General features: G+C 45.8%; 1 protein-coding gene across 1 annotated transcript in view; it reads left to right on the top strand.

Annotated features, from left to right (window-relative positions):
* TNFRSF19 (TNF receptor superfamily member 19) overlaps positions 1-27621 on the top strand; it is an 88237-nt gene that overhangs the window by 26334 nt on the left and 34282 nt on the right. The window contains exons 4-5 of the mRNA XM_032611748.1: positions 8092-8270; positions 15774-15859. Coding sequence (XP_032467639.1) covers positions 8092-8270; positions 15774-15859 — 265 coding nt within the window. The remainder of the gene's footprint in view (positions 1-8091; positions 8271-15773; positions 15860-27621) is intronic.

A 27621-nucleotide genomic window follows, 5' to 3' on the forward strand; every position in this document is an offset into this window, starting at 1 on the left:
ATCTAATTTGTCATTTCCATTTGTGCGCCCTAGATTTTCTTTATAAATAACTTCTTCTCCATCCAGTTTGAGCTTTCAAAGTTCAAAGAACCCAAGTTAATACTTATTGGCTGTACAAATAAATAGTGCTTTTGACCGGAGGCCCCTGGATGTGTTTCCTGGATAATTCATGGTCTGTGAGGATCTCCCCTGTCGGGGGGCGGGCCTGCTGCCCCAGCGTGTAGGTGGGATCCACTAGTGTTTTTTGTTCAGTTCTGGATTTGCAGAGGGAGAGAAGAAAGAAGGGGATATGAGCACTGTTTACTTCCAGTCATTTTGCTACTGGAAAGCCACCAAATGTGGCTTAAAAATATTGGGCAGAGTGACAGAGCCATGGCTGCCCCCAGCTCAGCTGGAAGAAGCCCAGCTGGGCCCAGCCCTCTCTTGCTTTGGAGCCAAGATAAGGAAGCTGCTCACACCTCCACCCGCCCAGGGTGCAGACGTGGCCTTACCAGCTAGGAGATGTTGCTGTGGCCCTTACAGGCTTTTGCTCCCTGGGATAAAATAATAGTAGTAGTACTAATACTAACACTGCTACTAATAATAAACTTTAGCAAATACTGCTTCACGCACTATTTGTTCATCGTCTGTTTGCCCAGCATCAGCTCTTTATTACGCACTGGCGTGACTATGGTGAGAGAAAAGATACGCAGTGGCCCTTGCTAAAGTTGGCAGGGCAGGCATTATTCAGAACCTTTGCAGTAGGCATGGGGATTTTACAGCGGGGGCGGGGAAGGGGCTGATCTCCGAATACAGCCTGGATGAGTGGGAATTCATAGCCGAGGAGTAGGGGTCGAGTCAGTGGTGGGAATTACTACCAGGAGACACGAGAGGCAGAGAGTTTCTGACCGAAGCCGACCCGACGGGTTCTCGCTGAACACAGGGTGGGACGGCCGGATGTCACCTGGGGGGTGGGAGGCTGAGGACCCTGAGGGTGAGGGCCCTGGTCAAACTGACCCCGCAGGGTTCTTGCTGGAACTAGATTTCACGAGGCCATGCGCAGATGGGCCGGGAGAAGGTTCAGGAGGCCGACTCAAGCGTGGTCACGCAGAGAACCTTTGACAGCTTCAGGGATGTGGGCTTTGGGGAAGGCGGGGTAGGGGGCGATGTCAGATGCCCAGGGTTAGTCACTTATTTTATGATTTGGGGAAGTAAGTAGGAACCCTATGGCAATGCATTCTTTTCTATCCATGTGTATATTTTCCCACCTCAAAGTTTATTAATAAAAAGGCCTTCCTGGTGATTCAGGGCAGTCCTAGGTATTTCCTTTAAGCTCTTAGGCACCAGGTCGTAATTTCAAAAATAAAGAACTGCCATATTGTTTTCAAGCCTCAATGCATTTCTAGCATTGATATTAATGGCAGACCGTCCTCCATAAGAATGAAACATGTAGCTAATTCTGGAGCCCAGGCAGTGACTGACTCACTCTTCCCTCCGCCTTCTCCTCCCTCTCCCTTAGCCTCCCACACCAAACACACACACACACACACACACACACACACACATACACACAGTCCTTCTAATAACTGGTGAGAGGGCGAACTCAGTACAACCTGGGAAGTGTCAAAGAAAACCAGAACAGGACAGAGGTTACAGCAGAAAAACAAATTCTATTCAGGAGCTTTTGCAACAGGAGAAGAGAGACCTCGCTCCAGAACCGCATTCAGCTCCACATCCAACGTGGACACATGGGGGTTATAGAGCAGAGCGGGGGGCAGGGTGGACGCTCACCAAGAGGAAACGGTGGAGGAAGGGGGATCCTGGCTAAATAGACGCCAGGATTCCTGCTGCAGGCGGACAGGGGACCAGGCCTCACCTGGGGCAGGGGGTAGGGTGGGTGGCTTGGGAGGTCAGATATGGAGGATAAGCAGGTACTGAGGGTGGGGGATTCTGGCTAAACCCACTGGACAGGATCCTCGGACAACCGGGTTCTTCAAGACCAGACCTAAGAACAGGGTGCAGTCGAAAAAGTGGCTCAGAGACGCCTGCAGACTTTGGTGAAGCAGAGAGTCTGTCAAAGGAAAGACTGAGCAGAGCCAGTGTGGGCAGCCTGCCCCTTCCTCCTGTCACCATGGACCTGTCCACACCTCTGCTTCTGTCCCCAAAGGAAGCACTGTGCCTGGGAGCTCTCCCCCCTGTGCCCCAAGGTCACATGGGAAAAACTAAAAGATCTAATACTGTTGGTATTTTCATGAGATGCCCAATTAGATCACGTGATGCTTGCCAGCTCAGTTGGTTGTGCTCGAAGGGTACCCTCTGTGCCCCAGCACCTGGGTGCAGTGATGAGTGAGAGCAGCTCCCGTGGGGTACCAACCTGCATCCCTGCGGAGGAACCCGCGCTCAGGGGCTGATGCCAGCGCTCCCCACAGTGCGCCGAGCGGGGTGAACGAAAAGGAGATGCAGGATAGTTCTCCACACACGAGGAGGATGTGTCTGGGAGGTTTCCCCAGACCTGGCACAGTGCGGGAGTAGGAAGTTAGGGACGGAGGACGGAAAGACGGGTTACCATGGGACAGGGGCTGGTGACCTCCCCCCCTCCCCGTCTCTCTCTCTGTCTCTGTCACTCTCTCTGTCTATGTCTCTCTCTCTCCGTTGTTTCACCTCCTTCCGTTTCTCTTGGTAGTTGTTTATTGAACTTAATATGGAAGATTTCAAGGCATTTTAACCACCTTGTTTTACTGAATGAAATAAAAACATCAAGGTAGACATTTATATGGGGGTAATTTAATATTTATATGCTTTTTACTTTATAGCCTGGATTTCAAATAATTATGACGTCTCTACGTTTATGGTGCTTTAGAACTCTGACAAATCAGCTCTAAATGTGGTTGCTGCCATGGATGCTATACAGTAATTCTTTGGAAATAACTGCTCTGAATTCCTAGTTAATTCAAGGTGTCTAGACTCTCATGAACTGAAAGTGATGATATTATTCTTAAAAGTTTAAAAATAATATTAGGCTGTGTTTCTAATAATCTTTTTTTAAATGGCAAATACTTTAGAGAAAGTGTATATTTTTAAAATTTTATTGAAGTGTAGTTGATTTACAGTGTTGTGTTAATTTCTGCTGTACAGCAAAGTGACTCAGCTATACATACATACGTTCTTTTTCATATTCTTTTCCATGTGGTTTATCATAAGATATTGAACGTAGTTCCCTATACAGTAGGACCTTGTTGTTTATCCATCCTACACATACTAGTTTGCATCTGCTAATCCCGAACTCCCACTCCATCCCTCCCCCACCCCCCGTCCCGCTTGGCAACCACACGTGTGTTCTCTGTGTCTGTGAGTCTGTTTCTGAGAGAAAATATATTTTGAATAAAATTCCCCCAAATAATCGATCTCTGTACAAGTATGGCTCCTGGTACCTGCTCTGTACATTTTGGTACTCTTTTGTGATAGTGATGATACAAAGCCTTATCTCAACCCCTCACCTAAATCTACCCCAAAGAGAATTGCTGCAGCTGCCACCAGAGCATATAAGCTGCAGGCAGAAATAGTAAGCCGGTATCCAGTTAATAAAGGCAAAAGCTGTGATGCACTTGGAGCCTGGCCTTTTCTTTCTGTACATGATTTGGTCCAGTGTAGAGTGAACCAAAAAAAAAAAAAAAGTTTCATGAAATCCTCATTCTATAAAATCTAATGACACGTAAATCACACACAACGATACATGGCAAAAACTCATTGGTCAAAGCGGTGCTTATGTACAGTATAAACTCTAGACACGGCCAGGAATCAAAAAAGAAGCACAAAGATTTCCCAACACTGAAGTATATGTTTTCTCAAAAGAGATGGAACTGTCAATAAATACACCTGTGTATATTCTTTCAAGTTCATTTCTAGTCAGATCATTTCTCTAGTTTCTCAGGACTGGAGAGGGGAAGTGAGTGGCTATAGACAGCGAGGCTCGGCAGGAGGGAGGGAGGGCCGCTGACCACGTGGCGGAGGCGTTAGAACAGCAGAACGGCCCCACAGGCCCAGGACTGCCTAGTTCTTTGTATGACGGCGCAACGCAGTAGTGGATTCAACCAGGAAAGGTTAAATTCTATCTTATGTACCCATTTTCAAAAGGAGGTACTTGGGGGCTTCCCTGGTGGCGCAGTGGTTGAGCGTCCGCCTGCCGATGCAGGGGACACGGGTTCGTGCCCCGGTCCGGGAAGATCCCACATGCCGCGGAGCGGCTGGGCCCGTGAGCCATGGCTGCTGAGCCTGCGCGTCCGGAGCCCGTGCTCCGCGACGGGAGAGGCCACGACGGTGAGAGGCCCGCGTACCGCAAAAAAAATAAAAAATAAAAAAAAAAAGAGGTACTCGGGATTCGATTTAGAAAAATTTTTATTCAATAAAAATGTTTTAGATGGAAAGTGATGTTTGAAGTAGCCTAGAAAAAATTGGGGTCTGAAGATCCCTTTATTCCCCAGTGAAGCTTTATTATACTGGAATCAAGAAAATCGGTCTGTTGGGCTGTAGAGAATCCGAAACAGTAATGGCCATGGGTATCATTTGTTTACGGACACCTGTGCTTGGTTTAGAGTTTAGAGGATTCATATGTTTTCCCTTTTATTCCTCAGAGTAACCCTGTAGGGCCTGCATTGTTATCCCATCTCACAGATGAAGAGTCTGAGGGTCAGAGAGTTCCCAAAATAACTTAGCTGGCAAGTGGCCGATGTGTCTTTGGCTCCAATGCAGGAAAATATACACTTTCCCCCGTATCAGCCTGGCTTGAAAAGCAACATTTCTGACGTTTGCTACCAGTTCATAGACGCCTACCTCTTTCCCTTTGTTTTCCTATCTTCCTCTCCCTCCCTTTTTCTTTCCTTCTCTTTCCTTTCCTTTCCTTAACCTGTATATGAGACCCTTACAGTCCCAGCTGCCTGGATCAAAGCGTGATGTTGAAATCACTGCCGCAGGAACTTTGAGGGATATGCCCAGCCTGTGAGTGAGGAGGTCCTGCCCCGGATGTCATGTGCACACGCTTTGATCCTGGGACTCGGGGTGGGAGGCTCCCTTCTGTGCCTAAAGAAAGCCTTTGGATGCCTGGGGCTCTCTCAGCAGCTAACACTGTCCTGGTGCAGATCCCACTGATGTGCACAGCCCCCCAAAATAGCAGTGGCCTCCTTCCCGCCAAGACCAAGTACACATCCTAAGAAATTCTTTCTCAGTGTGTGTCTGTATTGTTTTCCTGATTACTAGAGATGCTTTGTGCACGAAAATCAAATCATTACAGAAGTATAAAAACTGAAAACACCTCATAATTCCACTACCCCCCCCATGAAAGATAATCCCTGTTAACAATTCTAAAGAAATTCTAATTTGTGAATGAGTATTTAAACCCCCCCCCCCACCTTCTGTCTGTGCCTTTGGTTCAGAACATTGTCTAGCTGGAGCCCTCAGGGTTAGGAAGGTGCTGACCTTCTGCTTTGTTTTTCTCCCCTGCTCTTTGCTGTGCTTGGTCAAGACGCACATTTGAAAGACTGGCAGAGGAATTGCAGGGGGAAAGGAAGGGCTAGCCCCTCCCAAATGTGAGTGAGTTCATTAGTGAGGTCTGGATTGAAGTATCATTGCTAATATCCTTTATTGAGTGGCTTACTGAGTACAGGGAATACTATTCTTTGTGTTGGTTTTTGTTTTTTAGTTGAAGTATAGTTGATTTACAATGTCGTGTTAGCTTCAGGTGTACAGCACAGTGATTCAGTTATACATATATACACACATATATATGAATATATGTATGTATGTATATATACTCTTTCAGATTCTTTTCCCTTACAGCTTATTGCAAGATATTGACTAGAGTTCCCTGTGCTATACAGTAGGTCTTTATTGATTACGTATTTTATATATAGTAGTGTGTATATGTTAACCCTAACCTCCTAATTTATCCCTCCCTCCACCCACCCTTCCCCTTTGGTAACCACACATTTGTCTGTGAGTCTGTTTCTGTTTTGTAAATAAGTTCATTTGTATCTTTGTGTGTGTGTGTGTGTTGGTTTTGATTTAATTTTCAGCCAATAAGTACTGCTTAGTTGACTTTGTATAAAAATATGGATGAAGAAGTTAAATATATAAATTTTATGGAGAAGCGAGAATTCTGACCTCGCTGGATCTGTGTTCTGGCTTCCGTGGTTCCCAATGAGGAAGCTGAGGCTGTGGTTGGCAGCCCCCGCCCGCACCGCTGCCCCTCTGGCTGTGTGTGGGCTCCCAGCATGCCCTCCACGTGGGGCTCTGTTTGCAGCTCGAGAGCTGCTGTCTGGTTTTCTTTTTAATGGCCAGCGTTCTGTAGAAACCATCACATAGTGCAGATAACCGTGTTAACATTTGATATGTAATCTTTCAGACATCTTCCTGTGTATATGTCACATCAAGTGCCTGAAAGTCCCAGAGTGTAGTGGTATGAAGTCTGGCTCTGGAATTAAACCATGTAGGTTCGTACCATATGACTCAGCAATTCCGCTCCTAGGTATACGTCTGAAAAGAACAAAAACACTAATTTGAAAAGATACATGCACTCAATGTTCATAGCAGCACTATTTACAATAGCCAAGGTATGGAAGCAACCTAAGTGCCCATCCACAGATGAACGGATAAAGGAGATGTGGTACGTATGTGCGATGGACTATTACTCGGCCATAAACAAGAAAGAAATTTTGCCATTTGTGGCAACATGGAAGGACTTGGAGGGCACTGTGCTAAGTGAAGTAAGTCAGACAGAGAGAGACAAATACTGTACGATATCACTTGTATGTGGAATCTAAAAAATACAACAAACTAGTGAGTAAAACAAAAAAGAAGCAGACTCACAGATAAAAGAGAATAAACTAGTGTTTACCAGTGGGGAGAGGGAGGGAGAGGGGCAATATAGGGATAGAGGATTTTTTAAAAAGGATTATTATGGGATTATATGAAATCATGTGTGTGAAACTTTTGAAAATTGTAAAGCGCTATATAATAAATAAATAAATGAATTAATTAATTAATTAATGAAAAAACTGTGTAGGTTCAGATCCTAGTTCTGACATTAGCAATGTCTCTTTGGTTAAGGTGCATGCCTTCAGATCCCGATTCTGACATTAGCAATGTCTCTTTGGTTAAGGTGCATGCCTTCTGGGAAACCCCATACTCCCATCCAGGAAATAGGAGTGTGGGGAGCGCTTTCCTCATTGTGGGGGAGGAGGAATTAATGAGATCCTGGCATAGGGGAAGTCCCCCGATAAGTGTTAGCACTTACTATTAATGTTGTTGTAAGAAATGGGATCCTATCTCTCATTCTGTTTTGTAACTTATTTTTTAAACTATCATGAACACTCGTCTATGGCATTCTTTTTGTGACTGCATTTATAACGGCATCATATGACACACTGTGATTGATTTCGTGCTGGAACTTGTACGCAGGTCAAAGAGCCGTCTGTGAAGCCCATCCTTGGAAAGCAGTTCTGGGTTCTGATGGCCAAATCTAGAGATGCTTGAGACCTTTAGCATCACAGGGTTTGATCCAAACAAGGATTTAGTGTTCTTATAAGCGTTGTGTAAGCATCTTCCCTCTCTCAGACGGTAATAAACAGCTAACCGTTCCAAGTGTCTCTAAGGATATTGTCAGCTTCTGACGTTTCGTGTGCAGCTGTCCTTGTGTCCTATTACTTATCACAGCACTTACTTTCTGCCTTGATAAGTGCGTAGGTGTCTACATACTTCCCCGACTCTAGCTTCTGAGCACTCAGATGACCAGCTGAGTTGAAGAAAGTGCTGTCATTCTGCCCTCAGCTGGCGGTAACGCCGCAGCAGCGGGGGAGGCGGGGGAGGTGGGGGAGGGGGAGAGCCTTTCTTATTCAAATGCTCCTGCTCCTGGAATAAAGTGGATGAGTAAGTATACTTAGGTCGTAAGAGAGATTATTAGCAGGGGGAGACACATTGGAACTTGCTGAAAGAGCGGCCTTTGTGTCCAGAGAGGCGGGCGCTGGGTAGTCACCAGCCCAGTTCTCCACCGTCTCCTCGTCCCCCCCTTTCACTCTCGCGGGGTCTGAATAGCTGTCTCTTGCCTGTTCATCCCCGCAGGAATGTGGCTTTGGCTACGGGGAGGATGCCCAGTGTGTGAGGTGCTGGCCGCACAGGTTCAAGGAGGACTGGGGCTTTCAGAAGTGCAAGCCGTGCCTGGACTGCGCCCTGCTGAGCCGCCTCCAGAAGGCCAACTGCTCTGCCACCCGCGACGCCATCTGTGGGGACTGCCTGCCCGGGTATGTGGCCAGTCCTTCCCGCGTAATGAGTCAGTTAGTCTGAACAGGCTTTTCTCTGGTTCCCTTCCAAGTGCAGATGCCCGCCGATATTACCCTGAACACACTTGCTGAGGTTCGTGGCTCTTCTATTCTCTGGGCCTCCTGTGTGCCCTGCACGACGACAGGCGTGGTTAGAATGCAATGGATAAGCGTGGTGACCGAGGCTCCGTGTCCCGAAAATCCTCAGAGTTCCTGCAGATCGATAGAACAGAAAACGTGGACAAAGGGACGAGAGAAGAAACTAGACAGTTCACAAAAGAGGCACGTGTGTGGCCTGTGACCATACAAAGATGTCCATCCTCAACGTGATCGGAGAAATGCAAATACCGCCATCCAGTCGTATTTTGTAAGGCATCACTTTGGGGAGAGGGACAGAGATCCCCACCCACAGGCAGCTTATATCCTAATAAGATTTGACGAATACCTACACAGTAAATGATAAGTTATACAAAAAGGTGGAAGATATGATTGCTATAGAAAAAAAGAAAATCTCAAGCAGCTCAGGGCGTTGGGCGTGCCCCCGGGGGGTGCAGGGGATGCAGGCTGCAGGATCAAGGTGGGTCATCAGGATGGGCGATGCTGGAAAGGTGAGCTCTCTCTGGACACAGACCCTGGGGTGGACATGGCCTGTTGTATCTCAGAAAGCGCCGAGAGGCCAAGGCAGCTACAGGAGAAGAGGGAGAGGCAGTGAGAGCCGGGGGGGTGCAGCTGTACCGGTGGAGACCTTAAATGGGCACGTTGAAAAGGAACCCAGGCCGTGGACAGCAAGGGGACCACACCTGGGCCAGGTGGGGAGACAAAGCCCGGGAGGAGGAACTTGAACATTTTAAGTGCTTCTAGGTAACGGTTGGCCGGACATGCCAGATAAAACAGGCAGTTGGAAGCCAGAGTCCTGATGAAGCCCGGGACTCGGTGGGGCCAGTGTGGTGGTCTGTTAGGGACGAGGCATTGCTGCAGGAAGTAAGGAGGGGAGGGGACAAAGTGAGCATCAGGAGGACCTAATTAGTACCTAGTGGAGCCAGAGGAGAGATGAGGATTCCCGGAGCTTTCCTGGAACCCAGGCTTTATTGCAGAAGTAAAGCAACCAGGGCCGGCAGCATGACGGGAGCAGCAAACTGTATTACGTAGTGGCTAAGCAGTACGTGAATTATTGTCTGTGACGTTCACAGTGTCTTAAAAACGAAGAAAGTGAGCCTTATCGCTAAGGTTATTCAGGCGAGATGGCACAGGCAGTGCGCAGTGTGGCTTGGACTCTGCCACCAGAATCCACGCTCCAAGTCAGTGCAGACGGAGGACGCTGACTGCACCCTGCCGGCTCGTGCCCACGGGAGCAGGGATTTGACAGATGCTGGGTGCCCGCTCCGGGGCTTTTAGTGAAGCCAGAGGGCAGATGACGCTCTGGGCCCGAAGGCCAGAAACAGGGCAGGAAATAGCCTCATGGGTCAAGCAAGTCCTTATGCGAAGACTCAGAACCCAAACAGATGCAGAAAGTACTGGTCTTACACCAGCAGCACAAGTGACCAAAGGAAAAATAGCTATATTTGACTTCCTCAAAATTAAAGCCTTCTGTGCTTCACAGGATACCATCCAGAAATTGAAACAACAACCCCCAGAATTAAAGGAACTATTCGTAACTCATATATGTGATAAGGGACCATCTTATCTAGCACACATAAAGAGCTCTTACAACTCAATAACAAAAAGACAAATGACCCAATTAAAATATGGGCAAAGGATTTGAATAGACATTTCTCCAAAGAGACACAAATGACCAGTGAGCTCATGAAAAGATACACAACGTCAATTAGTCATCAGCAAACGCAAAGAAAGAAAAAAAAAGACCCACATACTTCACACCCACCAGGATGGTTGTAACCAAAAGACAGGCAGTGACAGGTGTTGGTGAGGATGTGGAGAAACTGGGAATGTAAAATTGTGCAGCCACTTCGGAAAACAGTATGGCGTTTTCTCAGAAAGCTGCACATAGAGTTACCACGCGACCCGGCACTTCTACTCCTGAGCGTGTAACCAAGGGAACTGAAAACGTGTCCACACAAAAACTTGTACACGGATGTCCATAGCAGCCTTATACATGAGAGTCAAAAAGTAGAAACGACCCAAATGTTCGTCAGCTGATGAATGGATAAACAAAATGGAGTGTATCTAGTGATGGAATATTATTCAGCGGTAAAAAGGAATGAATTACTGATACATATGGCATCATGGAGAAACCTAGAAAACATTATGCGAAGTGAAAGAAGCCAATCACGAGAGAACACATGTTGTAGGATTCCATTGGTGTGAAATGTCCAGAATGGGCAGATCTGAAGAATACAGAGTAAATTAGTGGTTGTCTGGGGCTGGTGGTTGGGAAGGGTTGAGAAGAAGGGGGAGTGATTGCCAAAGGGTACAGAGTTTCTTTTCTTCCCGATGAAAATGTTCTAAAAGTGACTGAGCTGATGTTCACACAGCTCCCTGAGTGTACTAAAGACCGTTTACTTGAATACTTTAAAGGGGTAGATTGCGTGGTATGTGAAGTATATCTCAGTGATCTGTTATGTTTTTAGAAAGTAGTGGCCTGTAATCTCAGAAGACACTGAGAGCTGTGAATATCATTCCCCAGAGTCTTGAGCTTGTGCAAACCTGATGGAAGGACAGAAACTGGGCACCTGACACCTCTCTGCTCCTGTTCTGACGGAACCGGGTCTTGACTCCTCTGCCCTCTCCGCCGGGGAAGAGGATGGGGGTCAGGGAGAGGAGGGGTCATTGAAAACATGGGATTTTCTCACCTGCTGGCCTCATTTGTGTTACAGCCCCCAAACTGATCACATATTTTAATAATTATATTTTTGGCAAATATATTTTGTTCAATTTCAGGGAGAGCTCAGACCTCCAAAGTGTTTTGTCACAAGTAGAATTCATTATTTTTAAAATGTTCAGGGGCCTCCCTGGTGGCACAGTGGTTGAGAGTCCGCCTGCCGATGCAGGGGACACGGGTTCGTGTGCCGGTCCGGGAGGGTCCCACATGCTGCGGAGCGGCTGGACCCGTGAGCCATGGCCGCTGTACCTGCGCGTCCGGAGCCTGTGCTCCGCAACGGGAGAGGCCGCAACAGTGAGAAGCCTGCGTACCGCAAAAAAAAAAAAAAAAAAAAGTTCAATAATGTCCACGTTTGATTCCCAGCACTTGTTTAGCTTATTTACATAGAAAGAGTTTTTCTGTTTAAAAACTATATTAGACTATCTCGATATTTAATTTAATCAACTTATAATTTGGCATGTTTTCTGTCTGAGATAAAGAGAATTAGTCCGCATATATTACAATGTTTAGCAAGAAGTACATCTAAGAAAGCTCCCTTATATTGTCATATGGTTTTTTACCTATTTTTAGATTTTTTAATGCATTTTTTAGGTGTGGTAAAAAAATGTAACATAAAATTTACCATCTTAACCATTTTTTAAGTGTACAGTTCAGTAGTGTATATTCACGTTGTCATTATACGCAGATGACATGATTCTCTATATAGAAAACACTAAAGACTCCACACAACACTATTAGAACTGATAAATTCCTCAAGGTAGCAGGATACGAGATTAACATACGGAAATCTGTTGCATTTCTTTAGACTAACAATGAAATATCAGAAAGAGAAAGTTTAAAAATATTCCTTTTAAAAATCGTGTCCAAAAAAAAAAAAAAAAACCCTAGGAGTAAACCTGACCAAGGAGGTGAAAGACTTATACACTGAGAACTAGAAAACATTGATAAAGGAAATTGAAGATTATTTAAAGAAATGGAAAGATATCCCATGCTCTTAGATTGGAAGAATTAATTTTGTCGAAATGGCCATACTACCCAAAGCAATCTACAGATTTATTGTGATTCCTATCAAATTACCCATGACATTTTTCACAGGACTAGAACAAAAAATCCTAAAATTTATATGGAGCCACGAAAGACCCAGAATTGCCAAAGCAATCCCGAGGAAAACGGACAAAGTTGGAGACATAACCCTCCCAGATTTCAGACCGTACTACAAAGCTACAGTAATCAAAACAGCATGGTATTGGCACAAAAACAGACATATGGATCAATGGAACAGAACAGAGAGCCCAGAAATAAACCCGTGCACCTATGGTCAGTTAATCTACGACAAAGGAGGCAAGAACATACAATGGAGAAAAGACAGTCTCTTCAGCAAGATCCTGGTTTCAATTCTTTTGGCTAGGACTTCCCTGGTGGAGCAGTGGTTAAGAATCCGCCTGCCAATGCAGGGGACACAGGTTCGAGCCCTGGTCAGGGAAGATCCCACATGCCGTGGAGCAACTAAGCCCGTGTGCCACAACTACTGAGCCTGCACTCTAGAGCCCGCAAGCCACAGCTACTGAAGCCCGCATGCCACAACTACTGAAGCCTGTGCGCCTAGAGCCCGTGCTCTGCAACAAGAGAAGCCACTGCAATGAGAAGCCTGTGCACCGCAGCAAAGAGTAGCCACCGCTTGCCGCAACTAGAGAAAGCTCAGGCGCAGCAACAAAGACCAAACACCGCCAAAAAAATAAATAAATGAATAAGAAAAAGTTTTTAAAAAATGTTTTTGGGTATATAGCCATAAGTGGAATTTCTGGATCTTATGCTAGTTTTATTTTTAATTTTCTAAGAAAACTCCATACCATTTGCCATAGCAGTTGCTCCATTTAATATTCCTGCCAGTAGTGCACAGGGGTTCCAGTTTCTCCACATTCTCACCAATGCTTTTTTTTTAATAGCAGCCATCCTAATGAGTGTGAGGTGATGACTCACTACGGTTTTGATTTGCACTTCCCTGATGATTAGTGATGTTAACCGTCTTTTCATGTGCTTGTTTACCATTTATATATCCTCTTTGGAGAAATATTCAAGTCCTCTGCCCATTTTTAAATCAGGTTATTTGATTTTTGTTGTTGAGTTCTAGGAGTTCCTTATATATTCTGAATATTGACCCCTTATCATATATATGATTTGCAAATATTTTTTCCCACAGGGGTAGGTTGCCTTTTCACTGTTTTCATTGTATCTTTTTTTTTAACCACCAAAGAAACTATTATTACTATAATTTAAAACTTTTTTTTTTTTGGTTGTGACATTTTTTTAACCACTTTGTTGAGGTATGATTGACAAAGCTATACATATTTATTGTATACAACTCCGTGAGTTTGGGAATAAGTATACATTGATAGTATCCTTTGATGCACAAAAGTTTTAAGTTTAATATATTCCCTCTTGTCTATTTTTGCTTTTGTTGCCTATTTATTATATGCCTTCTGGTTGCCTTTTGATGTCATATCCAAGAAATCATTGCCAGAGTCCATGTCATGAAACTTCTCCTATATTTTCTTCTAGGAGTTTTGTAGTTTGGGGTCTTATGTTTAATTAATTTTGAATTAATTTTTGTATATGGTGAAAGATCAGGATCCAACTTCATTCTTTTGCATGTGGATATCCAGTTTTTGCAGCACCTTTTGTTGAAGAGACTGTCCTATATCCATTAAGTGGTCTTGGCACCCTTGTCAAAAAGCATTTGACCATACGTGTGAGGGTTCATTTCTGGGCTCTCTATTCTGTTCCATTGGTCTGTATGTCTGCATTTATGCCAGTATTGATAATTGGGAGTTCATAATATGTTTTGATATCAGAAAGTGTGAATCCTCCAACTTTGTTCTTTAACTTTTACTTTATAAATTCTAAAATAAATATTTTTTATAAATTCTGGTGGAAAGTCACCATATTACAATCATTTAAACAGATTTTCACAGTCAGATGAAAATGGAAGGTTGAGCAAGTGCTGGGTGTGTCTGGACATTCGGTCTAATTATCTAGTTTCAAATGCACATTTTGCTTCAAGCACAGATCACACAGATTTGCTACTACATTATCAATTCCACAAAATAATTGCATCTACCTGTCTTTATAAACGTGATCTGTAATTTATTCTCCATGTCACGAAAAATTTGGAAGGTATACATATATGTAAAATCACTTGAATCCCCACCATGTAGAAATAATCAGTTGTTAATATGTGGCATATAATATCCTTCCAAACTCTTTACAGTGCAAATATATACACAAAAATTTTTCTTAGCTGCATTGGTAAATAAATGATCTGAAACAATCTATACCAAAGCGTGTGTCTGTGCAAAATGGCATTATGTTATTCACACTTCTTTCTTTTCCACTTAATGATATTTCATGAATTAAAAAAAATAGATATGTAGATCTGCATCATCGTTTCTAAAGGCCCCTTTGTATTCCACAGCCTTGGGTCTACCATGGCTGGTCATGTCTGCTTTGGGTATGGGACTGTGCCTCGTTGGCTTTTTTTCCTTTTATGAGCAATGCAGTGGTTACACTCTTTACATCCAGCTTCACCCACTTGATCATTTTTTGAAGATAAATTTCAAAAAATGAAATTACTGGGTAGAATGTAAACTATTCTATTGAGTTCTGATGGCCTCCAGCTAATTGCCCTCCTAAAGTGTCAATTTATATGCCCACTGACAACAAACACAAGTGCCTGTTTACCTAGGCTCACGCCAACACTTTCCCAATTTTCCAAGTGAAAATGGTATATCGTCACTGCAATTTGCACTTACTTGTTAGTAATGAGGTTAAACATTTTACTGTTAATTTTTAAAATTTAATTGCATCATCTTTTTAGTTTTAACTGTGAAGTTTGAAAATTATGAGATGTTCTTCTTTTGGGAATTAGTGTTTTTTGCCTGTTTTTCAGTTGCCTTGTTCACTTTCACCATAATGATTTTTAAGTTTTATCTTATAGTCTTAAGTTATAGACAATACCACGACTAGAACTATTTTCCAGTTTTCTTTTGTCCACTATGTTGATGATGCTTTGTTTTTGCTCTTCAGATGCCTCTAGCATTTGTGCGTCTGTGTGTGTGTGTGTGTGTGTGTGTGTGTGTGTGTGTGTGTGCTCAAAGCTGTTAATCTCTACCATCCTGGTTCCTGGGTTTCTTGTCATGCCTAGAAACATGCCCCCTTTTATCACGATTGTATCAGTATCTGCCTGCATTTTTCCAATGGTTTTATGGTTTGCTTAGCATTTTTGGTCTTCGAATTTCAAAGGTGAAAAACTAGCACTTCACAAGGCATTTTGTCATTTAAATGACAATAGAAATGTCCAGATTTCATACGCCCTCACGGGCACCCCACCTCAGTGTACGAAAAGTGGGGCTGAGTAGAACCTACAAAGTTACATTTAGTGAATTGTTACTTCTTAAGCGTTCACTGCGTGCTCAGAGACCTTTCTAAGGATGTGTCTGTCTGCTGTTATAGTTAAACCTTTGAGAACCTTTTTTTAAACACTAGAACTGGTAATGGAGACTGCCAGTAATTTATCACATAAGTCTGTTTGCTGCAACTGTGAGCTTAGATGAAAATGCTAACAAGGATTATTTCCCTTTCTCTTCTAGATTTTACAGGAAGACCAAGCTTGTTGGTTTTCAAGACATGGAGTGTGTGCCTTGCGGAGACCCCCCGCCCCCCTACGAGCCACACTGTGAGTAACGCCATACAAAGAGCAGAGGGGCTCTGGGCCTTTTTAAACACCTTTCTTCAGTGGGCACATGGAACAAAATCTCTCTCTACTGCGGGGCTTAGAGTGTGTGGCCTTTTATCAGGAGTCCAGCAGGACAGAAAGCCCTTTTGTTGTGTGTCTCAGTCAGCAAACTGCATCCATTGATTAGAATCTTGGGTGAAGCACAGAGGCGTTGCTGCTGCCATGTTCCATTCAGACTCTTATCTTTTTTTTTTTTGTTTTTTTTTTACGGTACGTGGGCCTCTCACTGTTGTGGCCTCTCCCGTTGTGGAGCACAGGCTCCGGACGCGCAGGCTCAGCGACCATGGCTCACGGGCCCAGCCGCTCCGTGGCATGTGGGGTCCTCCCGGACCGGGGCACAAACCCGTGTCCCCTGCATCGGCAGGCGGACTGTCAACCACTGCGCCACCAGGGAAGCCCCAGAATCTTATCTTTCATTCTAGATCATAACTCAGGCAACTCCAGTTAACTAGGGGGTCCACGTCCTACTGCGTCATGTCTTTGTGCCGGGCTCTTCCTAGGCCCCAGACGCTGTCATGGGGTGGCTCCCAGGCGTTTCTGGAGGCATCCCCCTCGGGGAATGGCAATCACCTGCCGAATGAGCGTGCATCCTAGTTCATTTCATTTCCTCCTTCACTTTTCTCATTTAACAAATAAGTAAAAGGAGAAAACCCATTACATGCTGGTAAAGAGAAAATTGTGCCTTTTCTTCTTTGTATTAACATTACTTGAACTTTTTGACCGTATTTTTTCCTTAGATGGAAAAGGCGTTTGTTTCAGGTTATCAATCTGCATTGATTTTGAATAGGAAAGAGTGATTCCTCACTCTTCTTAATCCTAAATACAAATCTGGCCAATGAAAACTCACAGGTGAGGAGCCAGGAGAGAAGTCAGAGGGCGGGCGCCCTCCAACCTCGGCCCCCCAGGTGTGCTCAGGGCAGGCTTGTCTCCACTGAGCAGGGCCTTCCTGAGCTGTGGGAGCAGCGAGGTCCAGGAGGAAGGCTGGAGGAGGGCGCCATCCCTGCATGGGTTGGTCTTGACTTTCGGGGAGCGTGAGTAATACAGGTGTTTATTTAGGGATTAGTCTGGTATAATTTTCCATGCATGGGATCTGACCTCTTGCTTCTTTTTGTGACAGAAGCCCCCTTTAATCCATTGAAATTCATTGCATTATTTGATAAGGTCACATGGTACTTTTGTTTCCAAGAATGTCATGGCGTTTTGCAGTCCCTACTATTAGGTCCTTTACCAAAGAGCATTACTTTCTACATTTGAAGTGACAGAAAGGCAGAGAACTTGACCCTTTCCAACTTCTATAGCAACGTACCCTGACCCCCTTCTTTGTAATAGGTCAACGCTCGCCAAATAACTCATTGCAGTTAACAGATGCAGTACTGAATACCTGTTATGTATTGGTCACAATTTGTTTTACTTGATTTTCTCAATCTCCTCATCAGCTCGCATTCGTCATTGAGGACACTGGGTCCAGAGGGTTAATAACTTCCCATTGTTGGCTGGTGATGGGCAGGGACAATATTCAATCCCAGGTCTAACTCCAATACTGTGTTCTTCCCCCCCACGCCCTACTGTCTCGCTAGAAAAACCCAGCTGTCCAGTCTATCCTCTGTTGGCTGGTGTAATCCACTCCATGTTGACTTTTTCCTGTATTATTTGCTTTGAGGTTCGTCATTTAACAAAAACTCTAAAAATCTAACATAGGGGAGATACTGAAAGAGTCTCTTTTTGCTACACAGCCCATAAAAGGACATGTCCCCTTGCCAGTTAAAATGTGGCCGCAACCTAGTCTAGCCAGTGGCTCAGCTCAGCCATCATTTTGGCCAGAAGGCCAAGATTATGCCCTTCCTGCTAAACGACCATAAAAAGATTTAGGGAAGAAATCAGTATTGCCCAATTTAGAGTTGGAAAGTCCTAGAGGGGTTTTTTTTCCCTTTAATTTATTGAGTTTAAATTTAATGTAATCTAGTCATAAGTCTGAGGCACTGGAATTTTTTGCCTTGGGGGATCTGGCGTAGCTTGGACATCATAACTTAGCCTTTCAATGTAGATTTCACATTTAACCTTTAATGTCTTGTAGAGCCGTAAGTTATAATTTGAAAAGAAAATTGGCTAGTTTAATTTATGTGTATAGATATGTCTCTCCCTATATGAGACTTTTTAGAAAGCAAAGAAATATAAATTATTTTTCAGAGTCAGAAATGCAGTACACACAACTGATAGCTTTTGGAATTATGAAACCACTGTCTGGTGGTCTTTAGTGAGCCTTAATCCTTATCACTTGGAAGGAAAGTTTGCTGCCTTTGGCACAGTTCTTGCGAATAATTCCAGAACGCAGCTAATCTCTTCAAAAGAGATCTTGAGGTCTTTGGGGGACATTATGTAAGGCGCCTTATGTTTTCATTTCTTCTACTTCGGGCTTTTCCACTCAATCACGAAAAACTGCTCCTTCAGTGATTTTCCCCGGAGGAGTTGCTGTGTTATTTAGACTCTAAGCTCGAAGGTGGTGGCACCTCTCAAGCTACCTGGAGCGATGGGGCTTGTTTCAGTGATACACGTGGCAGTGGGAGGCTGGACTCCCCAGGCCCAGCGGCAGCCCTGGAGTCTGGGGGCTGTGGCCTCTGCGGCAGGACGCTCCCCGCAGCTACTTTTTCAGGCTCTGCTTCAGTGCCCCGTCCCCCCCAACGCTCTCGGCGGGCTGCTGGTGTGTGTACTTCCCTGGTCAGGCTCCTGAAGGAGAGAATCCGACCGGTGCAGGTAAACACCATCGTCCTGGGAGGTACAGCCTTTCCCACTTACCTGCTGAACAAATACTTGGGTTCCTGCTGGGAGCGTGCACACCGTGGGACACACGTAGACCCAGTCCTTCCCTTCATGGAGCTTAGGGTGCAGGCGGCTAGCTGTCGAGTCACTCAGGCGCTGCACACCTGGACGCACCTGGCGACGGATCAGTCCCGCCTGGGAGGATGCGCGGCTTTAAGAAAAAGTGATGGGTGATGACTTGGGAGCCGGAGGGAGGCTGCCCCGACTGTGACTTTCCAGCTGTGATCTAAGGATCGGCCAGGGGAGGATGAGCCTGAGAAGGAGGAAGCTGGGGCAGGGGCGGGGTGGGTCGGCCGAGGCGGGAAGTGCCCCTGGACTTGGCCCCGGAGGTCTTTGGCGGCCATTTTAGGGAGTGATGGAAACAGAAGCCAGATGACGGTGATGTAGGAGGTTGTGCAAGGAGAGCGGCAGAGCCGACGGTAGGCCACTCGGTCCAGAGCTCTGGTTTCAAGGTGACGCGCGGGAGGGCGCAGGCAGGGCAGGGGTTTTGTTTTATGTTGTTCGCAGGCAGGAGACACATCTGCCTGTTTGCAGGTTGAGGGGAGGGTCCAGTTGAGAGAGGCTGACTGTTCTATGCGAGAGAACAAACGAATGATGTCACGTCAGGTTTGTTGAAGGATCCAGAGAAGGGTTGGCCTCTGGTGGCGGCGAGGGCTCCGTGCTGTAACCAGGGCCGGGCGGGGCGCAGGTGGGCAAGAAGCCGGGCTTGTGCGTCCAGAGTCCGGCGAGGCGCTCTCGTTCTTGGCTGTGTGTGCGGCAAGCACGAGGTGCCCCTATGCCGGCTGAGGCTGGACCGGCACAGGTGGCTGAGGGTCTCATCCCAGAGAGTGGACGGACTAGATTAGATTAAGTGGTGGGTTTCCCACGAACACCGAGGGTCCGCTGGAGTTAGTGGTCCTGGTGAGGCCTTGTTTGCCTCTGCTGTGATATCCGTAGGGGTTCTGCTGCCACAAGACATACCTAAATTGAACCCCAAATGCACAGCTTATAGCAAGCAACAAAGGAGTCCTTAAAGAGGATGACTGTCTGTGTTAATAACACCAGAATAATTTTAAATGACTGTAAATACATTTTTTATGACACCTGAAGCAAACCGACGATTTGCTTCGCGAGATTACGAGAAAACTTAACAGAAAGCACAAGATTGAAGACTTCCCATATTTCCGTCAACTCTCTGAAGGGCCACCCAGGCCCATCCCTGTCTTGGCTGGTGTAACTGTGGCGGGTGACTGAACTCCCCGGGGGCTGGGTTTCATGTCTGTAAAATGGGGTGGCCCCCCCCCCCGCTAAGGCTGATGTGAGTAGGAGACGGTCGGTGTCTGTGATCCTCTGTGTGGTGTCCGGGCGGGCAGGAGCTCCAAGCTCTCAGCCTCTTCCTTGCCCCTTCTACCACGCAGTGCTTCCTGGGTGCCTCGGCCTCACCTCCTAGCATTTGGGAGAAATTGCTGTCTGGAGAAAGGGCCGCGGGCCTGCCCGGGGTCTGGTGTTTAGCAGAGGCAGTGGTTCAAAGACCAGCAGTGAGTGTGGGAAGCCGCCCCGCTCAACTGGACAGGGGGTGACAGGAGATGGAGGACACGTTAGCCATCAGATAACAGATCTGTTCTCTGCAGCTTCGATTTGGGATCAAGAATGTCTCAATAGGCGTTTCTCTCCCTGTAGGGCATACCTGTATTCCTTGTAAACTGATTTCAAAACCTAGGAGGGACTTTGCTGGTGGTCCGGTGGTAAAGAATCCACCCTCCAATGCAGGGGACGCGGGTTCCATCCCTGGTCGGGGAACTAAGATCCCGCATGCCGCGGGGCAACTAAGCCCGTGCGCCACAAAGTACAGAGCCCGCGCGATACAACTAGAGAAGACCGCGCGCTGCAACTAAGACTCGACGTGGCCAAAAATAAAAATAAATAAAATAAATATTAAAAAAAAAAACTAGAAGGAAATTTCTATCCCCCCTGACTCTTTATATTGGCCCAGTCTTAAGGAGTCCTCGGAACCTTGGTGTCTACCGGCAGCAGAGTGTAGGACACAGCCTGGGACCAGCAAGAAGTCTGGATTCACGTCCAGGCTCTGCCTGGACCGATGGCGTCACGTCGGCCAAGTCAGCTCACCACTTTGAACCTCCACTTACTCCTTGGAAAATGGGGCTACGCATGCCATGTTGGCCGAGTTTAGATAGAACTGAATGGAATCGCGTCCAGAAGCACACCAGCCTTCTTCCCGATGGTGCCTGCGGCCCCGCCCACCCCAGGTGTACCCTTCGCGGGGTACGGGGGCTGGGAACTGCCCCACTCGGGGAGGGTCTCAGATGCAGCTGGCTGTGATGTTGCCTTGCTGGTCCTCCCCCTGCACTGGGGGCTGAGCAGTGAAGGTTACCTAGAAAGGGGCTGCGGTGGACATTTGCGTTTGGTTACTTGGCTGGCCGAAGAGTCCCTACTCCGGCCGGCTGCTCTCCTCTGTGTCCCATGGCGCAAGGCCTCATGCCCACTGCCCGGCCAACATGAGCCTGAAGCTCTCCTCCCCGCAAAGTAATGATGGACATGTGAACGTCAGCTAGTCTGCCTGTAGCATTAATTCGTGAGGAAGTCTGGTTGACATCGCTGTAGGCGCAGGTAAGTAAGTGGCAACCTTCACGTGGAAACCCCTGCTTCAGGCTTCGCCCCTCATCGTAGCTTCAGCTCCTGATAAGGTGCAGCCGTTTGGAGCGTTAGGAGAAATAGAGGAAAACACCAGGAAATTTTAGAACTACGTCCTGCCACGGGCCTGATAAGAAATGCAGATTTGGTGGGATTTCTTTTAGACCTGTTTACTTAATTTGGAACTGTAGTTGGAACAAATGGTTTCAAAAAAACTCAAAGCGGTTTTTATTTAAGGGTGTTTAACCTAGATGTTTGCTTTGTTGTTGGGGGCTTTGTAAAACGAGCCACGTGATTGCCAAGAGATAAGCGATCGGGTAAGTCGCCCGGTGGGGGAGAGGGAAAGTCAGGAGCTGTGCTAACCTGCGACTGTTTAGGAATTTACATGACTCAATACTCACAGAAAACCCGCGGGTCTCTGCACCAGTAACTAATACATCGCATTGGGAGAGATTGATTGTTTTCCAAAGGAAACTCAAACCGTCTTCTAAATAACGAATAAAACTAATTTCAGAGTAAACTTTTAAAAGAATTATTTGCTCATTAAAGATAGTTTTTAAAGTTTAATAGAAAAAAAGAAGGGGAGAACATCATAAACAAAACATTTCCAGCATTAGCACATACAAAACAAAATACAGCCTTCTGACAGCTTTCATTTCAGTATTTTTTTCTATCTCAACTACTGATCTTTTTTTAAAATAGGTGTAATGATGCTGTACATAGAATTTTGTATCCTTTTTCCACTTGAGATGTATATTTTTTCACGTACTGTTCTAAACATTAATGATATTTTCGAGTGAGTATGGCGTGGGCTTTGGACTTCAGGTGGATCGGATCTCAGGGCTGTCTCTGCCACACACATTGCTCTGTCCACGTGTGCGTGAGCCCTTCCACAGGTGGGCAGGTGGATGGATGCCCACAGGTGTTTGTGTGTCCAAAGACACTGATGTTTTTCTCTCTTGATCTGCAAAGCTAAATTGTTTTGAAGTAAGGGTGCCTGGTAAACACCTCTTTTAAAGAAAACCAATTTAAAAGGAAATAATGGGGAGTGTTCTGAAATCGATGCCAGTATGGGTTTTCCAGTTACTTGTGGTGAAACACGGGTGACCTCAGCTGCCACCTGCGTTTCAGCTGAACCCCTGAGGTTCAGAAGCCAGTTCCTGCCGTCCTGCCAGCACCCAGGACCCTTCATACTACCGGGGACTAAAACACTCACTGAATCTGATCAGAGCGAGTGACATAGAATGAGATGCAGAGAGATGCAGGCAATCCAAAAGAGTTATAGCGAATCCATTTGCTTTGCAAACACCATGTGATGTTATTGCATCTGTGTGTGTTTTCTGTTTCTGCGACAGAGAGTTCTTCTCCTGGGCTTGCTAATACTTAATGGCCTGACTTCCTGGAGGCCTTCCTGGATCCTCTGCAGGACAGGCCCGCAAAGCCACCCTGTGCTAATTAAGGGTTCAGTTCACAGAGGATGCTCGGGGAGTTTCTGGTCCTCAGGCCGTGACTCTAAGTGTCGGGCAGGGGGGGGTCTGGTGCCCTGGGTGTGCTGGTGGAGCCCGGCTTCCAGACTGCTTCAGGACAGATGGGGGCTCCTGGACCTCCTAAATGGTGGAGAAGGGCAGCTTCTTCAAGATTTGGGTCTTTCCTGTTAAACAGAACAGGGTGGAGAATAGGAGAACAATGAGATCAAAGAAAACAGCCTGGGCTACAGGACAGCCTCCCCAGGCATCTGAAGCAGGTTCCCCGTGCTGGTCACTCTTTATTCTTTGGTTTAGGGAACCGTTCTCCTCTCTTCCTTCCACTTTCCGTAGTTGTCTGCTTTTCCTCCCTTTCTTTCTCTCAGTATTATGTGATTCCCTTACTTTATTGACAAACCGTCTAAAACAGTGGTCACGGAAGGTTGCTTATGGGGGAACCAAAGAGACGGAAATCCACCAGGGCTCCCTGCAGGGTCCCGGCACGAATGTCCTGCCTCGAGGACACCTCGTGAGCCCCCGTGGGATCCACCTAGGCTTTACTGTGGGTGACGCTCTGTCGGCCCAGCCAGCCTGGCGGAGGGCAGGAAGCGGGGGAGCAGCTGAGACAGGCAGAGAGATGGACGCAGGGAGAAGCGCAAGGGCAGCCTGTGCGTCCAGCAGGGAAGACGCAGGACCCCACGGGGCAGCCACAGAGCGCCGAGCACGCCGTGACTTTGTGCCATTTAGTGTAGAGCAGAGGGGCCAATTCCACCTCAACGACTGACCCCGCCTGGGCTTTTCTAATGCCACTCACGACAGGCATTGCAGTTTTCATTATTGCTCTGGACCCAGAAAGGGTAAGAGAGGGGAGACCCCATCACATTTGTTGAAATCTTTTTCAGAAAACAGAAAAACTGCTGTAATTTCTTTGAAATGATTTCCATTGCAAATGGTTAACCTGTTTTTTAAGCAGGTTTGCTTCTGGAGGTAAACAACTGTTTTCTAAACATAGGTTGACAATTCATTATAGCAAACTCCTCGTTTTCCAAGGATATTGAAAAAGTAACAGGACAGTTTTAACATCTTGGCCTCTTTAGAGAGAAAAAAGTGCGCGGTAAATGCAGCTGCTTTGAACGATTATTTAGCTGTTTCGGGTATTTATCTTTCCTTGGCCCTAGCTTCATTAAAGTCATAAAAATCAAAAAATTCCAAGAGAAAGATGTTTCTTACACTCGTGCGCTCTATGTGCATTCTTTTCTCCCGATACAAAATTGCCAAATATTTGTAAGCCATTCACTTGGTCCCGCATAAGAAGAAGAACAGGAAGGGGCAGTTTAGCTGCCTTCACTGGGTCTGTGGACCGTGTCCCTTGAGTCTGGAGATGCTTTGAGAGCTCTGGTCAGCTGGCTGCCGTCTGGGAGGTGGGAGAGTCCTGGTCTGGAGACGCTGAAGGCTTTGATCCCGCCCTTCGAGCGGGGCGGTTGATTATTACCCAGTCGGCTATAAATCTAGCTTCTCGGCCTTTATCTTCAGTCTCTTTCAGACATTTAAAGTCAATGAACTCGTTTAAATATTTGCTCACGAAGAAACAGGTTGTGGTTTGTTAAAGGCCATCCCTAAATTAAATGAATATTAGATTAAGTGCAGTTTATTTAAAAAAATATAAAATCCAGCAGGCCTGTTTCATTAGGTTGTGGACTTTTACAAAGGGTACAGTGATTTGTGTGTGTACCCATTAAACGCTTGAAATAAATAGGTGTGGAGAAAAGCCGTCTCACAGTTTATGCCGGACCCGTAGTGGAAACACTCGAAGTTGCAGCTTAGTGATGACTCCCTCTCTTAGAGCAGAGTATTTATTCTCAGGAGGTGGTGTGCCAGGGATCCTGCTGCCTGGAAACCAGCGCTTGGTCCTTTAGGGGCCACATTCCAAGGGCGCCTGGAATACGTAGCTGCCCCCATGGAGAGGGGTCTTTTTGTCTTTAAACGTGGGTGAGCGCCCGGCTGCTTCCCACGCCAACTGCTTGACGAGGGATGTCACTGGAGGAACATTGCTTTGAGGAGGAAAAAGAGAAGCATCAGGAGAGTTTAAAATAGCAAGCAGGGGGGCTTCGCTGGTGACCCAGTGGTTAAGAATCCGCCTGCCACTGCAGGGGACACGGGTTTGAGCCCCGGTCTGGGAAGATCCCACATGCAGCAGAGCAACTAAGCCCGTGTGCCACAACTACTGAGCCCACGTGCCACAACTACTGAAGCCTGCGTGCCTAGAGCCCATGCTCCACAATGAGAAGCCACTGCAGTGAGAAACCCGCGCACCACGACAAAGAGTAGCCCCCGCTCGCCCCAACTAGAGAAAGCCCGCGTGCAGCAACGAAGACCCAACACAGCCAAACATAAATAAATAAATTAATTAAAATCAATAAATATAATAAAATAGCAAGCAGGGCTTGAGTTCCGGAGGGTACAACACTCCATCCGCGTCCCGCAGCCCACGCTACCCTCACAGAGCCAGGAGGTGGTCTCAGGGCAGAGAGGCAGGACGGGCGCCAAGTCGGGCCTGCGTCTCCAGGCCAGCTCGGAAGGACCAGGAGTAAGAGTTTAATTTCAAACTTAAGGAAGAAACATTGAAACTATACTTGAAATGTAGTTGAGTCATCCTGCTTGAGAAAGTAATGTAAAATAACTCAAAGGGAAAATAAAAAATTTAAAAAGATTTTAATAACTCAAAGGGTGGAAAAGGTAGTAGAAAGTAAAACTTGGAAGCTTAAACTCAAATATCAGATAGGAATTCAAAAAAAAATAATATCCCATTTCAGGTGTTTAAACAAGTATTTTAACTGCTTCGTTTATTATTTTGACCATATCAGAGAAATTAAGTGTTTGTGAGGGTTTTGTCTATATATTAATCATGTATCCATTTTCTTAAATATTCAAGATGTTTCTTTTCTCAATACTGTACAATTATAAGGAAAGGGAAGAAGTGTTTCTTTTGTCTTTAACTGTTCCAAAGTAATTTTTTAACTTTATTGAAATGTACTTGACATACAAGAAGAGACATCCATTTTACGTGCACAGTTCAGTGGGTTTTGACAGATGTGCACAGCTGTGTTATCATCTGCCCCAGGGAAGATGTGAAAGTCTTCCCAAAGGGGAGTCATCTCAAGCAGAGCCTGGAGTCACCTCAGAAGGGTTCTCTTTATCATACTTACCATTGTCTTGAAGATAGGGTTTAGACATCTTTTTGTTCTCTTGCATTTTAAAAAAATGTATGTACACATATATTACTGTTTTCTGTCCACGTTTCCCTGTCTACGTGGAGACCAAAGGGTTATGGTGTGAAATGTCAAATTTTGTGTTTAAATGATTTTCTGCAAAATCTCCAGTATCGAAGTTAAAAAGTGCACTGAAGATCAGTCATCCCTGGGAAGCTTTCCAGTGGTCATAAGAGGCAGGCTTTTCTTTAAAATGAGGAAAATTACTTTTTCAAATTTTTGGTGTTAGGCTGCTTAGCTCAGGAAGTCTCCCAGGGAGTCCTTTTTGGGGGCCTGATGCTAGTCTGGAAAGCAGAGGACATAAAGACAGCTCTCTGATGTGATAACTGTCGACCAGTCTGTCCTCTTGTTCACGGACAAATGTACTGGATCCTACTCTGGGCACTGACGTGGCACCAGGGACCCTGCAGTGAAAAACACAGACTAAATTCCCAGTGCTCGAGGAGTCGACGCCCTAATACTCCGGGGGAGGGGGGGTATTATGTAAGATAAGGTGGTCAGAAGAAGGCCTGTCCCAGGGTCCCTGATGCAGGGAGGAGGGCAGAGCATGGGCAGAGGCGGGAGCCCAGCCAGTGGGTGCAGGGCCTTGGGAAACTGTGCAGACCAAGGAGGACCCTGTCCTCTGAGGGAGAATGTTAACTACAGGAGTGACACGATCTGACTTCACATTTCACCGTCTGGGAGGTGGACTTCAGGAGAGCAAGGGAAGAAGCAGGGGACCAGTTCAATGCAACGGTTTTAGCTGACTCGATAAAAGTGTGCACTTAGAAGAACGGGCTTTCCACCCGTTTCTCAAGAGTTAATTTTTTGGGGGCTGCATGTATTAATAATGTAATAATATTTGTTATATTTTACCTGCTCTGTGATGTCAAAGCAAATTACAGAAGAATAGCGTTCAGTTGATTTGTTTCTAAACTTGGGCAAAACACAAATTTTGAAGAGGTGAACTTACGATTTTATATCACATCGTAAGATTTTACTGCACGATAAATGTTTTCTATTACTTTAGGCCCCGGGGACACAAGAAGGATCTAAAAAATGAGATCCTGGAGGTTTCTCTCTTACTTCTAATGCTCATTAGCACTGAAAGGACACTCACATAACTACCTCGTTTGATCATCCCAAGACTAATGCCAACCAATATCTACTTGATGTTTTTGTGGATTAGCTCATTTAATCTTCATCATGAAGAGGCTTGCTTTTGAGTCCTGGTCCTAACGGCTAACTTTCAGATGAATTATTTAACTTGTCTGTGTCCCAGTTTTTTCATGTACCAAAGGAAGATTCTTATAGGTTTAAAAGAGGAAATAAAGCCCCCCCAATTGAAGTCCTGAATCTGCTTCACATTCCAAACCTCAAGACATATGTGCTCTTTCCAACCTAACCCAGACTTGGGTTCTTTACCATAAGGTCTGTCAACTGTCAGGTTATAAATAAATTAAGAGCAGGGTCAATTGTGCTGTAACAGAGACAGCAAGAAACACAGTCCAAATCCAGATTTTCTCTTCAGTCTAGACCCAGC

Source organism: Phocoena sinus, chromosome 18 (assembly GCF_008692025.1).
Source record: "Phocoena sinus isolate mPhoSin1 chromosome 18, mPhoSin1.pri, whole genome shotgun sequence".
NCBI classification, from domain to species: domain Eukaryota; kingdom Metazoa; phylum Chordata; class Mammalia; order Artiodactyla; family Phocoenidae; genus Phocoena; species Phocoena sinus.